This window comes from Elephas maximus, chromosome 21 (assembly GCF_024166365.1).
Source record: "Elephas maximus indicus isolate mEleMax1 chromosome 21, mEleMax1 primary haplotype, whole genome shotgun sequence".
Lineage (NCBI taxonomy): Eukaryota > Metazoa > Chordata > Mammalia > Proboscidea > Elephantidae > Elephas > Elephas maximus.
Window position 1 is genome coordinate 83,468,650 of NC_064839.1, and position 17,400 is coordinate 83,486,049.

The 17,400-nt window shown below is 40.1% G+C and overlaps 2 protein-coding genes across 12 annotated transcripts in view; one reads left to right on the top strand and one right to left on the bottom strand.

The window, feature by feature from the left end:
- The window catches only part of PRIMPOL (primase and DNA directed polymerase), a 46,807-nt gene extending 34,825 nt beyond the window's left edge, over positions 1-11,982 (top strand). For 8 of the 10 annotated variants that reach the window (XM_049864867.1, XM_049864870.1, XM_049864869.1 and 5 more), the window contains 3 exons: positions 5,743-5,825; positions 5,910-5,956; positions 11,613-11,982. In XM_049864867.1, coding sequence (XP_049720824.1) covers positions 5,743-5,825; positions 5,910-5,956; positions 11,613-11,873 — 391 coding nt within the window. In that variant the 3' untranslated portion in view covers positions 11,874-11,982. Of the gene's footprint in view, positions 1-5,742; positions 5,826-5,909; positions 6,864-11,612 lie in introns of all 10 variants that reach the window. The other 2 variants (XR_007514733.1, XM_049864875.1) reach the window with 2 other exon arrangements.
- A 472-nt stretch (positions 11,983-12,454) lies between these two features.
- CENPU (centromere protein U) overlaps positions 12,455-17,400 on the bottom strand; it is a 64,472-nt gene continuing 59,526 nt past the window's right edge. Inside the window, exon 13 of one of the 2 annotated variants that reach the window (XM_049864876.1) lies at positions 12,455-12,674. In XM_049864876.1, coding sequence (XP_049720833.1) covers positions 12,561-12,674 — 114 coding nt within the window. In that variant the 3' untranslated portion in view covers positions 12,455-12,560. The remainder of the gene's footprint in view (positions 12,675-17,400) is intronic. The other variant, XM_049864877.1, reaches the window with a different exon arrangement.

Sequence of the window (17,400 nt, forward strand, 5' to 3'; positions counted from 1 at the left end):
GTTGGAGGTTAAAATGGAAGAGAACTTATTAAGCAGCTTTATGCTGTTGTTAGGTGCCATGGGGTTGGTGGCAATTCATAACAACCTTATGTATAACAGAATGAGAGGTCACCTGGTCCTGCGCCATCCTCACAATCATTGCTATGTTTGAACCCATTGTTGTAGCCACTGTGTCAGTCCATCTTGTTGAGGGTCTTCCTGTTTTTCACTGACCCTCTACTTTACCAAGCATGATGTCCTCCTCCTCATGACGTGTCCAAAGTAATCTTACCATCTTTACCTCTAAGGAGCATTCTGGCTGTACTTCCTCCAAGACAGATTTGTTTATTCTTCTGGCAGTCCATGGTATATTCGGTATTCTTTGCCAACTCCATAATTTGAACATGTCAGTTCTTCTTCAGTCTTCCTTTTTTATTGTCCAGCTTTCACATTCATATGAGGGGATTGAAAAGACCATGGCTTGGGTCAGGCACACCTTAGTTATCAAAGTAACATCTTTGCTATTTAACACTTTAAAGAGGTCTTTTGCAGCAGGTTTGCCCAGTGCAGTACGGTATTTGATTTCTTGACTGCTGCTTCCATGGGTGTTGATTGTTGATACAAAAAGCATGAAATCCTTGACAACTTCTTCTCTGCTTATGATGATGTTTGGTCCAGTTCTGAGGATTTTCATTTTCTTATGTTCACATGTGCTGCATATAACCTCGTAGATGGTACTATTTGCTCAGGTGGAAAAGCAACTCAAGAGGAACAAAATAAATATTTTCCATCCTCCTCTAAAAAAGAAGAAAAAGAGGTTAAGGTAGTGCTGACTTGTTCAAAACAAAGCCTGGGTATTGAAGGGAATCAGTATTTATTGAATGTTTGCTGTGTATGCTCGGGCCTATATTCCCAAATTTCCTTCAGAATGCCCATGGCAAAAGAAGAGGACGTAAAGGAGAAGTAAAACCAGGGATGGAATTTTAAATAATATAAGGATATGGTTAGAATAGGGGCTAAATAAAAACCCACTGGTTATCAATCATATGAGAAATTCTGCTATGTTTTTTATATTTAATGCCCAAGCTGAGACTTCATGGCACATAGGCCAATCATGAGAAACTGATCATGAAACTTTTGCTAGAAAGCTGCAAAATATGTTGAGTAGCGTGTTTCAATGCTGTACTTGGTATACTTAGATTAATGCAGTTAAAAAAAAGACGTCAGAGACTGTATGCACAGTACACAAATAGCATAGAAAAACACAAAGGAAAAGATAATGCATGATCCCACAAGTCAGCCAGAACTATGGTTATCATTTGGATGTTTGTCTTTCTTGTGCATATTTAATTTTACTAGTCTTTTTTCCTATGCATATAAATTTACAAAAAAAGCAGTATCATACCGTGATCATCTTACACCCTTTTGAAATTCTCGAGGTTGCTATATGTATATATTTTTGGAAGAATTACAAAGTTACATTTATTGACTTTATTCATAATCTGTCAAAGTTGTATTTATAATCTATTCAAAGCTGTATTCATAATGTATTGTTTTCTTAACTAAAATATACATATAAGTGAGTTCTTGCATAATGGAAACAGTTATCACACTCAGATGCTAACCAAAAGGTTGAAGGCTCTGGTCCACCCACGGGCACCTCAGAAAGAAGGCCTGGTGATCTGCTTCCAAAAAATCAGGCATTGAAAACCCTGTGGAGCACAGTTCTAGTCTGACACATGGGGTCGCCACGAGTCAGAGCTGACTTGATAGCGACTGGTGGTTTCTTAATAATGTATATGTACATTTTAAAGACTAACAATAAAGTGAACACCCACCTGAAGAAACAGAACTTACCAAACTTTAAAAGCACCTTGTGGGCCCAGCCGCAGTTTCTTCCCCTTCTCCAGCTTTCAGAGGTGATTGTCATTATCCTGAATTTTGTGTCAGTCTTTCCCTTGCTTTTCTTTATGGTTTTTCCATTTCTGTTTGTATCCCTAAATAGTCTGTTGTTTCTTTTTACTTGTTTTTTAGTTTTATGTAAATTGCATCCTTTGACTTGCTTTTGGTCAGCATTGTATTTGTGATGGTCATTGATATAGCCGTTGTTCATTCTTTTTTTCATTATTGTATAGTCTTACCATTACATAATTACACCACAGTTTACCCATTGCCCTGAAATGGTCATTTGGGTTGCTGCTGTGAACAATGAAGCTACAAACATCCTTATACATATCACCTGGTGCACATGTTCAAGAGTTTCTGAAATGTATGTCTACAGGTGGAATTGCTATGGCATAGAACATGTGCATGTTTAATTTTGCTGAATAATATTTTTCCAAAATGGTTGTACTAATTTATACTCTCACTAGCATTGTTTTGAAATTTTTCTACTGTTCCATATTCTCACCAACACTTTATTATTGTTACCCGAAAAAACCAAACCCAGTGCCGTTGAGTTATTACCCGAAAAAACCAAACCCAGTGCCGTTGAGAACTGCCCGATAGAGTTTCCAAGGATCGCCTGGCGGACTTGAACTGCCGACCCTTTGGTTAGCAGCTGTAGCAGTTAACCACTACACCACCAGGGTTTCCTCATTATTGTTAAAGTTAGGTTTTATTTATTATTGTTATTGCTAACCTAAACCCAAAAACCAAACCCATTGCCATCAAGTCCATTCTGACTCATAGCAATCCTATAGGACAGAGTAAAACTGCCCCGTAAAGTTTCCAAGGAGCGCCTGGTGTATTTGAACTGCCGACCTTTTGGTTAACATCCATGACACTTAACCATTATGCCACCAGGGTTTCCTTTTCTAACCTAGTGAATATAAAATATGTTGTGTGGTTTTCTTTGGAATTTCCCTGATTACTAATGAAGTTGAGGATTGGATTGTATAATCATACTCAGATGAGTTAGAGATCTTATTGAATATCAACCTTTACTAATAATTTTAAGCACAGAAGGACTCAAAAGGCACAGGTGAAAGTGGAGTGAGGACTAGGACATGTGGCCTCGCTCCCCAGGGCCTTCCTGCTCTGGATGCTCTCAGAAGTGTGTGGTCATCTAACATAGCAGGGAACATTTATGCTATATTTCATAATTCATATGGTTACATAGGGAGTAGGGAAGACTGAAGAAGAACTGATGCCTTTGAATTATGTGTTGGGGAAGAATATCGAATATACATACCATGGACTGCCTGAAGAACAAACAAGTCTGTCTCGAAAGAAGTACAGCCAGAGTCCTCCTTGGAAGCCAGGAGGGCGAGACTTCATCTCACATACTTGGGACATGTCAGGAGGGACCAGTCCCTGGAGAAGGACATCATGCTTGGTAAAGTAGAGAGTTAAAAAAGAGGAAGACCCTCAACAAGATGGATTGACTCAGGGGATGTAACAACGGACTCAAAGATAGCCATGATTGGGATGACGGTGCAGGGCTGGGCGGTGTTTCATTCTGTCGTACATAGGGCTGCTGTGAGGTAGAACTGACTTGACAGCACCTAACAACAACAACAGCATGGTTACCTAGTGTGTGTGATATTTTCCAGGGGGCCATGTGCTGTAAATTCATTGATTCTAGGTTTGCTTACTATATGCAATTCCCAAATCAGAGACATCCTGGAAAGAGCATTCCGTGAGTAAGGACTTTTATCCTATGAAATACCACTAGTCCAGAGGTTCCTAAACTTGCTCGGCTCATGTTGCCCTTAGTGTTTCATTATGAATTTTTCCAAGTGGCTCCTAAGCCAAAAGAAATACCTAATGGTTCTCTTTATTAGTTCCAAACAACTTACTAAGTATTTATGTCCTAAAAATGTATAGCTATTAAAAAAAACTAATATGTACACATTTTAAGAAAAATATTTTTATTTCATTCTTAAATACAATTACTTACTAATGGACTGTGTGCCTTCTGGGCATCACATACCCTCTTAAACCTTGGAATCAGATTGGATAGTGCTCATTTCTTATCCCACATTGATGAGACGTGTGTTACTTTTTAATCACAATCACCACCAAAATGAAGAGCTCTGCAGAGATGAGATACCACTGAAAGGAGTGAAGTGCCATGTAATGTTGAGCCTGTGACCTACCTCCAGCAAGTCTGCCAGGCATCTGACAGATGTCAGGTATTGCTGAGTTTCCCTAGAAAGCTGTGATCTCTTTCAGTACCTCAGGTGCCTAGTGTGCAGTCTGGGAACTGCACGTGAGTCTGCGTACTAGGAAGTCTGTCACCGAAATGTCTCTGAGCAGTTAGACCTGATCCACCTGCCTTGTTCTTTCCTGGGCAGTGGGTACCTGTCCCCTTCCCTCCCCTACTACCATGCAGAACACTGGCCGTTTTATGTTGACTTTTCTGTGAAATGTGGGAAGATTCTAAATTAATCAAAAGGTGTCATTTTTAGTAGACATAGGATTGTGTAAGGAGCCCGTGTGGCACAAATGGTAAAGTGCTTGGCTGCTAACCAAAAGGTTAGCAGTTCGAAGCCATGTAGCGGTTCCACAGGAGAAATACCTGGCAGTCTGCTCCTGTAAAGACTGCAGCCAAGAAAGCCCTGTGAGGCAGTTCTGTTCGGTCCCACATGGGGTCGCTGTGAGTGGGGGTCGACTTGGTGGCAGCTAACGACAACAGAGGGTTGTTTAGATTTTCTCTTGCTTTTTAAGACTGCTTATAGTTTGGTTTTATCTTTTTTTTCCCAGTCACTTGTTTTACCAACGTTTCCAAAGTTACTGGCAAAAGTTCACAATATCTTTGTTTTTAGAATATGCTGTATTTGTAGTTACACTGGCATTTGATTTCTTATAATAACATTTGTGATTTTTTTTTCTTAACCTTGCAAGAATTTTATTAGTCTTCAAGCTTTGGCCTTATTCTGTTTAATTTTTTGCTCTTTATTACTTGCTTTTATTTTATGAGTGTGTATTTTATTGTTCATTTTCCAATTTAGATAACTCATTTATCTTTAGCTGTCCTTTTGTAAGATAAGCCTTGAGGACTAAATTTCCCTATAAAGATCACTTTTTACCTGCATTTCACATTGTAATATGAAGTATTTTCATTTTCATTCATTCCTAAACATTTTCTAATTTCCTGTGTGATTTTTCCCCTTGAGACACTGGTTATTTAGAAATGTCTTGGATTTCCAAATCATGGGTTTCTGTTAGCTATCTTTCGTTATTTATTCCTAAATAATCTTTGTGGTCAGAGAATGTGCTGTGTGAGTGAACTGACCCTTTTAAATTCATGAGATTCTAGCTAACATGGAGTCAATTTTTACTATTGTTACTGTGAAGAGTTGTTTCTAGTTGCTGGAAACAGCCTATTAGATCAAACTTGTTAATTTTTTAAAATTGTTGTTCAAATTTCCTGTATTCTTACTGATATTATTTGTGTGTATAGATACTTGATCTATGAGTTACCAAGAGTAAGTTGAAAATCTTGACTTCCGGTAGATTTGTTTATACTTGTAGTTACGACCATTTTTGCTGTTAAATATTTGGAAGATGTCTTACTTGGTAGATATAGGTTGAAGTTTTTAATCAATATGTGCTTTTCTGCCCTAAAGTCAATTTTCTGTGATATTTTGGTTACCACAGTTTTTTTTTTTTTTTGGCTTGGTGTATGTCTATTTCCATCCTTCTAACTTTTCTCTAGCTTTAAGTTTTAGGCGTATCTTTTGTCAACAGCATGTAGCTGGATTTCATTTTTTATCCAGTCAGGGTATTAATTTTTTTTTTTTTTTTTTTTATGTAAAGGATCCTGGTTGATCTGAAAAATGAAGTTTGGTATCAAAAATGTCATGATCCTGTATGTAAAGCAGAAAACTTCAAATCTGACTGTGAGTTATTAGTTTTTACAGTGTTTACCACGAAGTAAAAATTAGATATCTATCTAAAGCAGTTTTACTATCTTTCTGACTCAGGTTTCCCATTACCTCCTGAAGTACGTCTCCTGATGCTTTTCAAAGACGTAAGTGCAGTTTTTAGCTTGTCATTACTGACTGGTTCTTGGTACAACGATATAAATGAGCTATGTACAGTGTGTCCAGGTGTATCCACATAGCTTTTACACAGTGTTTGGTATCTTGATTTCACTTAGAAATATAATGTAGCGATTGTCCCACTTGGCCCATACTTGAGAAAATGCACCTCATTCTTTCTAACTCTTGTGTAGTCACCTTGTATGTTGTTGTTAGGTGCCTTCTAGTCAGTTAGTTCTCATGGCAGCCCTGTGTACAACAGAACGAAACACTGTCCAGTCCTGTGCCATCCTCACAATCGTTGTTATACTTGAGAGCATTGTTGCAGCCACTGTGCTGATCCATCTCGTTGACACAGCGAGGTGACTCATTTTGCTGGCCCTCTACCAAGCATGATGTCCTTCACCAGGGACTGGTCACACCTGATAACATGTCCAAAGTATGTGAAATGAAGTCTCACCATCCTTGCTTCTGGCTGTACGTCTTCCAAGACAGATTTGTTTGTTCCTCTCGCAGTCCATAGTATTCTTCTCCAACACCACAATTCAGAGGCATCAGTTCTCTGGTCTTCGTATTCATTGTCCAGCTTTTGCATCCTTATGAGGCAATTAAAAACACCATGGCTTGGGTCAGGCATACATTCGTCCTTAAAGTGACCTCTTTGCTTTTTAGCACTTTAAAGAGGTCTTTGCAGCAGATTTGCCCAATGCAATACGTTGTTTGATTTCCTGACCACAGCTCCCATGAGTAGTGCTTGTAGATACAAGTAAAATGAAATCCTTGACATCAATATTTTCTCCGTTTATCCTGATTTTGCTTATTGGTCCAGTTGTGAAGATTTTTGTTTTATGTTGAGGTATAATCCATACCGAAGGCTGTGATCTTTGATCTTCATCGGTAAGTGCTTCAAGTCCTCTTCACTTTCAGCAAGCAAGGTTGTGTCATCTGCATATCACATGTTGTTAACGAGTCTTCCTCCAATTCTGATGCCCCTTTCTTCTTATCTTTCTCAAAGTATTTGCTCAGCATACAGATTGAATAAGTATAAAGGACACAGCCCTGACATACACCTCTCCTGACTTTAAACCACACAGTATCCCTTTGTTCTATTTGAACTACTGCTGCTTGATCTAAGTGCAGGTTCCTCATGAGCACAATTAAGTGTTCTGGAATTCCTGTTCTTCACAATGTTATCCATAATTTATCATGATCCACACAGTTGAATGCTCTTACATAGTCAGTAAACACAGGTAAACATCTTTCTGGTAGTCTCCGCTTTCAGCCAAGGTCCATCTGACATCAGCAGTGATATCCCTGGTGCCATATCCTCTTCTGAATCCAGCTTGAACTTCTTTGTATAGATAGCAATTTATCTAATCCCAGACATTTAAGAAATTTCTCATCTTTTCCTTTATAAACTATGCCCAAAATACACATCTTTGTATGTGTTCTTTTTGAACATTTCTATCTATAGGATGAATTTCTAAAAGTACAATTGTGTCAGAGTATATGCATTTTTAGTTTTCATGGGTATTACCAAATTGCCAACCAAAAACCCGTTGCCATCAAGTCAATTCTGACATGTAGCGACCCTGTAGGACAGGGTGGAACTTGCTCATCTTGTTTCCAAGGTTGTGATCTGACGGAAGCTGACTGCCACATCTTTTTACCTGTGGATTCAAACCGTCAACCTTTTGGTTAGCCGCCAGGTAATTAACCACTGCACCACCAGGACCAGGGCTCTTTTCAAATGGGGAAACCAACTTTTATTTACACGAATAAAAATTAGTGCCAAGACATTACAAAACACATAAACAAAAGGGAAATCATCCTTATAATTATGAGCCTTCCAGAACTTGTCTGTGTATGCTCATATTTTTTTTAAATCGTAGTACGCAAGGTTTGTAGGCTTTCTTGCTGTTATATCACAAATATTTTCAGTAGTACATATTGCCGAATCGCTCTAATTATATAAAAATTATAGGAAATGAAACATCCACAAGTGTTTTGTAGAACAGCTATTCCCCCGTGCTTCCGCCAACATTGCTTTTGTTACCTTTTAACCTTTACCTGCCTGACAGGTAGAAAGTGGTACTTCAGTTGTTTAAATTTGTATGTTTTTACTAATGAATTTGAACTTTTTTTAAAATTTACTATTCATGTTTTTACTATGAATTGCCTGTACCTGTCCTCTGTCCATTTTTCTGAGGTCCTGTATTTTGTAAGAACTTTTTCTCAGTACTCTTTTTGATGCTTTATGTTTTCTAGTCTAATTTTAGTTTTTTTTTTTGGTCCCTTCTGTCAGCCTTTTCCTTTAGTGTTATGTTTAGAATAAAAATTACCTGCTACAAGCTGAACAAGTGAGTGAGTTTACATCCTAGATAATGGTCTAAGTTTGGTACCTATTCAATCTGATTAATAAAAAGTCTCCTGAACAAACTCTTAAGTACTCCCTTGGAGGGGCTAGTCGGTTCAAACCTCTGACCTTTTGGTTATCAGCCAAGCGCTTAACCATTGCACCACCAGGGCTCCTGTCAGGACGCCTAGCCCCTTAGATTTGGAAGGCCCCTTGATGTTCATCCGAGGTGTCTGAATCCTCCAGCAGCACCCTGAGCACCCACCTCTAACTGATGCTGTCAGGACAGGAAGCCAGAATTGAGCGGAAGGACAACACAGCAGACACCAGTTCCTCCCTGTGCTGCATCTCCTGGTAGTGACTCCCTTGTCAAGAGGCCGGTGTCCTAAACCTTAAAACATCCTGCCTTGTGACTCAGGGGACAACCCTTTCCCCTTACCCTGCATCTCACCAAAAATATCATCCCCATCTGAAGGCCTACTTTGACCTGCAGGACTGGAGCAGTCAGCCTCAGTCCGCGGCATCCACATTCATGGAGCATTGCTCATGCTCTGGCCTACATACAGCCCTGTGTGGGGTGTCGGCCTGCTTGCCAGGGCTGGTGGTCCCCAGAAGTGCACTTCGGGAATTAGCCCACAGCTGTCTGCCTCTCCTCCAGGTAACTCTGGCCCTGGGAGGTATAAACAGCTGTTGGAATTGCAGTCCCAGAGAAGCATGAAATAGGGCAAGGTGGAAGGGAGGCGCATCTGCCAGGAAGGGCAGCCAAGGCTGCCGCTCAGTGTTTGAAGGTTTTTGGTATGGCTGTAATCAGGCTATTAGCCGAATGCGGGTGGAGAATGAAGTGGCTTTGAAATTGCAGAGCCCGTGTTGCATATGATCTATTTCAAGTGGCTCTTCAGCTTTCTACATGATCCAGATGGGACTTGGGTCTAACCACAGTCGGAACTGTCCACTTCTCTAGCCTTCCAAACAGAGCAGGTTCTGCCACCAAAGCCCTGTCCTCTGCTGCTGTACCTGTGTGAGCAAGGACAAGCCGCAAGCCCCTTCTCATATTCCGACCCAGGGTCCAGAGTCCCTGCATAACCGGTTGGCTTGGAAACCCTTCTCTTTAGTTTACAGGCAGGTGACCTCATTCTGCACACCAAAGTGGGCAGTGCCTAGTACGTACCATCATGTCCCCTTCAGGCTTCCCAGGGAGACCTCATACCAAGAAATTAACGCCAGGAGCAGAGCGTGTCCTTTCGACCCAGGGTCCCTGTGCTGAGAATTTACTAGATCAGGGAAGACTGATGACAAGGACCTCCCTTGAGAGCTGATAGAGAAAGCCTTCCCCTGGAGCTGATACCCTGAATTTGGACTGTTAGCCTCCCACATTGTGAGAGAATAAACTTCTGCGTGTTAAAGCCATCCACTAGTGGTATTTCTGTTACAGCAGCACTCGACAACTAAGACAAATATCCAAGCTGGAAATGGCGAGAATCTCATTCTTGGTCTGTAGGAGCTGGCTGTAATATAGCTGCTAAGCTAGACTCTACTACTAGGTAAAAGAGCACTTGGAAATAACCAACCAAGAACAAATTGAAGAAAAATATTTTTAAAAACTTTTACTCTACCAGGAGGAGTATGTCATCCTTATTCTTTGGAGTGTTATTTTGATGAGTGTGGCTTCATTGGAAACCCTGGTGGCATAGTGGCTATGAGCTACGGCTGCTAACCAAAAGGTCAGCAGTTCCAATCCACCAGGTGTCTTTGGAAACTCTATGGGGCAGTTCTCCTCTGACCTGTAGGGTTGCTATGAGTTGCAATCGACTGGACGGCAATGGGTTTGGTTTTTTTGGTTTATAGTTTCAGTGTACTTGTAAAATTTTGTATTTTTGTATTTATGAATACCTCAGAATTATCAAGTTAAAAGTACTTTTGGTGTGCAGTATTACCAATGCTTGGACATATCTATTGATTTGTTTTGATTTTATGTAAAATTTCAAACATCTAGAAAAGTAGAAGAGTTTAATGAATATCCAGTACCCATCACCTAGTTTAAACAGTTAACATTTTGTCATTTCCACTTTATCTGTTTTATTAAATTACCAAGTAGTGTTACTTGCTGGTTTTTCTGTTGCATTATCTTTCTTACTGATTTTTTAATCCTTTTTAAATTGTTATTCAGATTCTGAGTTAAAAAATTCAGACCTACAGAAATGTTGCAAGAGAACAAGGAACTCCTTCCTATATGCCGTTTATCTAGATTGGCTAATTGTTAACATTTGGCCACATTTTTTTCCTCTCAACTGTATATACACACATTGTTATTTTTGATGAATTATTTCAGAGTAAGTTGCAGGCATGAAAACCTTTCATCGCTTAATATTTAAGCATGTAGTTGGAGAATAAGGACATTCTTATGTAACTGGTAGAATTACTAAATTCAGGAAATTTAACATTGATATATTACTGTTACCTAATATATAACCCTGGAAACCCTGGTAGCACAGTGGTTAAGAGCTACAGCTGCTAACCAAAAGGTTGGCAGTTCACAAATGCCCCAGGCGCTCCTTGGAAACCCTATGGGGCAGCTCTATTCTGTCCTATAGGGTTGCTGAGTCTGAACTGACTCGATAGCAACAGGGTTAGTAATATATGATCCCAGAGCCCGAGGTGGTGCAAATGCTCAGCTGCTAACCAAAACGTTGGCAGTGCCAGTCCACTCAGGCACTCTGGAAGAAAGGCCTGGTAATGTACTTCAGAAAAACCACCACTGAAAACTCTATGAAGCACAGATCTACTGTGACACCCATAGGGTCACCCTGAGTTGGCATCCAATAGCTGGCAACTGTTTATAATCCAGAGTCATATTTTCACAGTTGTTCCCAAACTCTTTTTTATACCAGTTTTTTCAATGTTCTTATTTTTAAAGTGCTATATAAATTAGGGAAATAAGTCTTTATGCATGTTTTCCAGTTTGTCTTCAGCTGGACTGTCCACTTAAAAATCAATCAATCAATCATAGTCAATCAACCCTTGCTCTAGCCCCACCCGAGGACACTGAAAAGATTTGGAGTTCCCAGTGTCTGAGCTGCAGTGTCAGCAACATTTCAGGGAGTGAACTCGTTCCCGTGGTCACTGTATTGGACACAGTATTCATCCAGCATACTCCTTTTAGTGTCTGTTGAAGAACTGGCTTTATTTCTTAGTACCTTAATACAACATAGATTGAATATGGTGAGATCGTCATATATTCTGACTGAATAACTTCTTCTCTTATGCCCTTACTCTCCCCCATGAAAACAAAGGAAGAGGAATTTACAACAGAAGATGAAACAGTTGAAACAAAAAGCAATGGAACCCAGAATCCTCATCAACTGTCACCTATTAAGTTGCCAGAAGATGTGTCTTCCAGTGATGACTGGGATAATGGCATCGATGATGGTTCCTTCTTGGAAGCCACTGAAGATGCTGAATTGGCTGAAGCTGCAGAGGCTAGTCTTCTCGGTTACAGCAGTGCAGCGGATGAAATTCCTGATGAACTCATCTTAGAAGTATTACAAGAGTAGCTGATAACCACGGAGAACTTGTCTGAAGATTAAATACTAGATTTGATAATGTAAACAAATTATTTTAACTTAACGCCTATGTATATCAACTAAGTTTTATCACTTTGCTTTTTGACTACTGTTTTTTACTTAAGTAAACCAATTTTATTAAAAATTGGCTTTGGTTTACTTAAATTTAATAGAAATCTCTTATTAACCAAAATTAGTCTATGTTCACATCTATATGATTTTGGAAGTTCATTTATAGCCTAAAACTCATGTCTGAAGCTAATTAGGATAAGGTGTCAACATCTTACAAATTATTACTCAAGAAAATAGGAAAATGATTATGGCACCTTAAAGCTATTATATAAATCAAACTGATGCTATTTAACATTGTCACAGTCATTTGATTTGATAACAAAATAATAAATTCTGGTGACTAGGCCATACTTCCAGCCTGAACACTTAGACAAGTTTATTTTCAGTATTTGAAGGTGCTGCTGTAACAATAAAAAGAAATGTCCAACTCGACATTAGTAAAGTTTAGGCTTTTTCCTAGTCTCCTTTGTGGAAAATTAAAAATATACATCTCCCTTTAATTTTTCAAGAAAGTGTTTATTTGTAAATAAAGTACAGTTTTAGAAGGTAACAGACAGTAGCACACAAGGAATCTTTATACAGGTACGTTTCGGTAGACTGCTCTTCTCATTCCTGGCCAAGGAGCTTCTCTAATTGATGGTTGATATTTTGCAGATGATTTTCGGCTCCCAAAAGGCCTCTTGCTTTTAGTAATAGAGCTGGAAGGCTGGATGAATCATACTATTGAAGGAAAAACATTTATTTAGATTAACAAATACAAAAACCTCCGTAACAGTATTTTTCTTCTAAATAGCTGAATCTTATGTTCAAATGCCAGTTCAGGTGGACCTTTCCATTGCTCCTCCTCTCATTTTTGAATGAAGACCACTGTGCAAATCAGTTTCAATCCATTTTTCTTAGGACGTAATTGAAATCACACCTGCTTATCAATTATCGACCATCTCGTTATCTGACATTTCACATTTATGACGACTTTGAAAAATTTCTCAGGCAGCGCCTCTGACGGTTTGGGCCCCAGACAGGACCTCGGCTATGCCTGGGATACCCTCCCAAGGGCCATCCCGAACGATGTACCCGAAGCCCCGGCAACGACTAGGCCGTGTGAGGGATGGTGGCGAACTGGCTGCGGGACACCACCTCCCATTCATCCGTGACATCTCGGTCTAGCCACAGAGGGCACGAGGTGACTGGGATAACACAAGGCTGCAGGAGGGCAGGGGGAGGCCGACGAGGGCCCAAAGGTCCCAGGGGGATCAACGGGTAGGTGAGAAGGAGGAGAGAAAGGGGGGCATGCAGAGCCAGGGCAGGTGGAGATGACATATATAACAATTATATTAAAATATGTAAACATATATGATTTTTTCAATTGCTTAGATATCTCAATATGAGCTGGATGTCATAATAGCAAAGTCTTTAGGAAAAATTCAGAAGCAAAACAATAATATATCACTTTTTCCTAATATATTTTTAAAAATGTTTTTCAACTTCTAAAATCACATCCTAGCAGAGACCCTATCAAAGGTACTGAAGATACTATGAATCTGTAGAAAAGGAACAGAGGAGTGTGGTCTTTGAAATATGTCAAAGTGCAGCAATAAAATCACACCTATTAATAATCACATCCACCAGGTGCTCCTGGGAAAACTCTATGGTCACTAATGAGCCAGAACCGACTCGACGGCAATAGGTTTGGTTTTGGTTATTAATAATCACACCGAATGTAAATGGCTTAAATGCACCAATAAAGAGACAGAAAGTGACAAAATGGATTAAAAAAAAAAAAACACCACAGGCCCCATCAATATGCCGTCTACAAGAGATACACCTTAGAAACAGATATATTAAAAACCAAAGGATGAAAAAACAGGTCAACAGCAACCAAAGAAGGGCAGGAGCAGCAAGACTAATCTCAGATAAAATAGACTTTAAGGCAAAATCCACCGTAAGAGACAAGGAAAGACATTATATAATGATTAAAGGGACAGTCCACCACAAGGACATAGCTATAGTATCTAAACACCATATAACATAAACTAACAGCACTGAAATGAGAAATCAACAGTTCCATAATAACAGTAGGGGGCTTCAACACACCACTCTCAGTAAAGCACAGAACATCTAGAAAGAAACTCAGCAAGGATACAGAAGATCTAAAGGCCGCGATCAACCAACTTGAACTCATAGACATATAGCATACCCAACAGCAGGAAAGTACACATTCTTTCCAACACACATGGAACATTCTCCAGAACAGACAACATGAGATAATACAAAGCATCTTCTCAGAGCACAGCACCATAAAAGTAGAAATTAATAAGAAGAGCGTGGGAAAAAAAATCAAATACATAGAAACTGAATAAGACCTTGCTTAAAAACCACTAGGTAATAGAGAAATCAAAGATGGAATTAAAAAAATGCCTAGAATCAAACAAGAATGAAAAACACATCATACCAAAACCTTTTAGAGACAGCAGTGGCAGTGCTCAGAGGTCAATTTATAGCAATAGATAACACACATCAAAAAAGAAGGGACAGGGACTTCCGGGCACCATGCAGCCCTAGACAGAAGCACCATGCTGTGCCATCACAGCAAAGACCCAAAAAACTAAGTACAACAGAGACAAACATCATTCCTGAACCCGAAGTACCAAATGGACAGAGAACACAGCCAAACACTGAATGGAATAAGAAACTGACAGGTCAGAGAGCAAGGAGAGATATGTGCTGAGGTTCCTCATCAGCTAATGCAGCATGGATTCGCCATCTTGGACAGTCAGAGATGGGCTGACAGGGAGCACAGAAGAGCAGCTTCATGGAGCTCCCAGCAAGAGCTAGAGGACCCAGTAATGAGCGTTACATGCTTTCCCACCCCCACCCTCTCCCAGCTGCTCTACCTCTGAGCTTCCTGTCTAGGTGTGGCGCCCCAGTCGGCTGGGAAGTGCAGCATCTGTGCCACTTGGATTTGCCCCACCCACACTGTGGATTGGCAGATGGAGTACGGGAAAGCAACTTCACGAAGTTCCCAGCAGCAGACGGCACCCGGTAACTAGCGATATAGGCTTTCCTAACCCCCACGCTCTTTTCCCTCCCCACTTCGGCCTCCTCTGTTTCCCGCCAGCCATGGCCTCTTGGCCAGGAGGCAAATGCTTCCACCCCGGGCCACATGGATTTGACCTGGCAGCTGGATACCTGAGCTGGTGTTGCCTCTTTCCATTTTCTTTTGGTTTACTACATGCCTCCCACCACCTCCCCCTCCTTTCTCTCCAAGACCTGGCTCCATGTGCCATCTCTGCTGCTTCTTGAATGGCTGTGAAGCCCCGCTTGACTGGGGAATCACTTCCCTGGCCCACCACACCATGCCGGTGGGATTCCTGGGGCATTATTTTTTGTTTTTTTTGCTTTATTCTGTTTTGTTTGGTTTTCTTTTTCTTTTCACAGCTTGGGGGCCCCTTGTAAACAGGCTGCACTGCACGGCTTAGGAGCCACTCCCCCAATATGCACAGCTGCATATGCTGGATTTCTGGGGGCAATTCCTTTTTTTTTTTTTTCATTCTTTTTTTCCTTTTTCCTCTCTTTTTCCCTTTCTTAGCTCTCCTCTGTCTATACTTACCTTCTTTTCTTGTCTCCTGAATACCTCATACTGTGACATCTATACCCTCTCTAGCCAGGCTATACTGCGCAGCCTGGGAGAACTCCCTGGTCTTCGTGGCCACACTGGTGGGACCCTTGGGGGCTTTTCTTTACCAAATTTTTATCTAGTTTTTTTTCCCCCTTTTTCTTTTCTTTTTCCTTTTCTCCATTTCTAGGTTTCTCATCTCTCCACTCCAGTGGAAAGCTCTCTTTACACTCTTTTTTCTTCCTCTGTATGTTTGTTTCTGGCTCTTGTTTCTCTGCTTTCCCACACCCATATTACCTCCAGACATCACAACCTACCCTCTCTTTCCTGCCCACCAGCACCGTGCACCGAACATCACACTTCCAAGCAGGACACGCAAAGCCTACAGGAACCTGCCAAGCACTGATCCCTGACCTGCCTTCTCGGCCCTATGATGTGCCACGAACAACCTATCCCAGCCCCTCTGCTTCAGCTGGACCTGCCCTGCACCACAGCTGAGTGACTGGCCCCACCCAGTGGACAAAGGTGTTAAAGTATCACGACTACAGACAAGCGAACAACAAAACATACAGCCCACCTGCTCAGAAAAACAACAAGAATCAACAAAACTAAAGGTTTGTTCTTTGAAAGGATCAACAAAATTGACAAACCACTGGCCAAACTGACAAAAGAAAAACAGGAAACAAATAACCCAAATAAGAAATGAAATGGGGGACATTACAACAGACAAAACTGAAATAAAAAGGATCATAACAGAGTATTATTAAAAACTATACTCCAACAAATTTGAAAACCTAGAGGAAATGGAAAAATTTCTAGAAACACACTACCTAACCAAACTAACACAAAATGATGTTGAAAATTTGGAGACCCATAACAAGAGAAGAGATGGAAAAGATAATTAAACTCCCATCAAACAAAAAAAGCCCTGGCCCAGATGCCTTTACTGGAGGATTTTACCAAACATTCAGAGAACAGCTTAGCTTACAGCAGTACTACCCAAACTATTTCAGAACATAGAAAAGGAAGTGAGATGGCCAAATTTATTCTATGAAGCCAGCATAACCCTGATACCAAAACCAGGCAAACATACCACAAAAAAGAAAACTACAGACCAATATCTCTCATGAATATAGATGCAAAAATAATCAACAAAATTCTAGCCAATAGAATTCAGCATCATATCAAAAAAATAATATACCACGACCAAGTAGGATTCATACCAGGTATGCAAGGATGGTTCAACAATAGAAATTCAAACATAAATAAAGAGAAAGAAATCACATAATCATCTCAACTGAAGCAGAAAAGGCGTTGGACAAAGTCCAACAACCATTCCTGATAAAAAGTCTCAATAAAATAGGTATAAAAGGGACATTTCTCAACATAATAAAGGGCATCATTGCAAAACCAACAGCCAACATCTCCATTTAATGGAGAGAGGTTGGAAACATTCCTCTTAAGAACTGGAACAAGACAAGGATGCCCTTTCTCACCACTCCTATTTAACACTGTGTTGGAAGTTCTAGCTAGAGAAATAAGGCAAAGAAACAGAAAAAAAGGGCATCCAAATTGATAATGAAGAAGGTAAACTCCCTATTTGCAGATGAAATGATACTATACATAGAAAACCCAAAAGACTCCATGAGAAAACCACTGGAACTAATAGAAACATGCAACATAGTAGCTAGATACAAGATAAACACACAAAAATCTGTTAGATTTCTATAAATAAAAGCCAATAAAGCCCTTGAAAAAATAAAATATTTAGGAATAAATCTAACCAGGGATATAAAAGATGTATACAAATAAAACTACAAAACACTACTA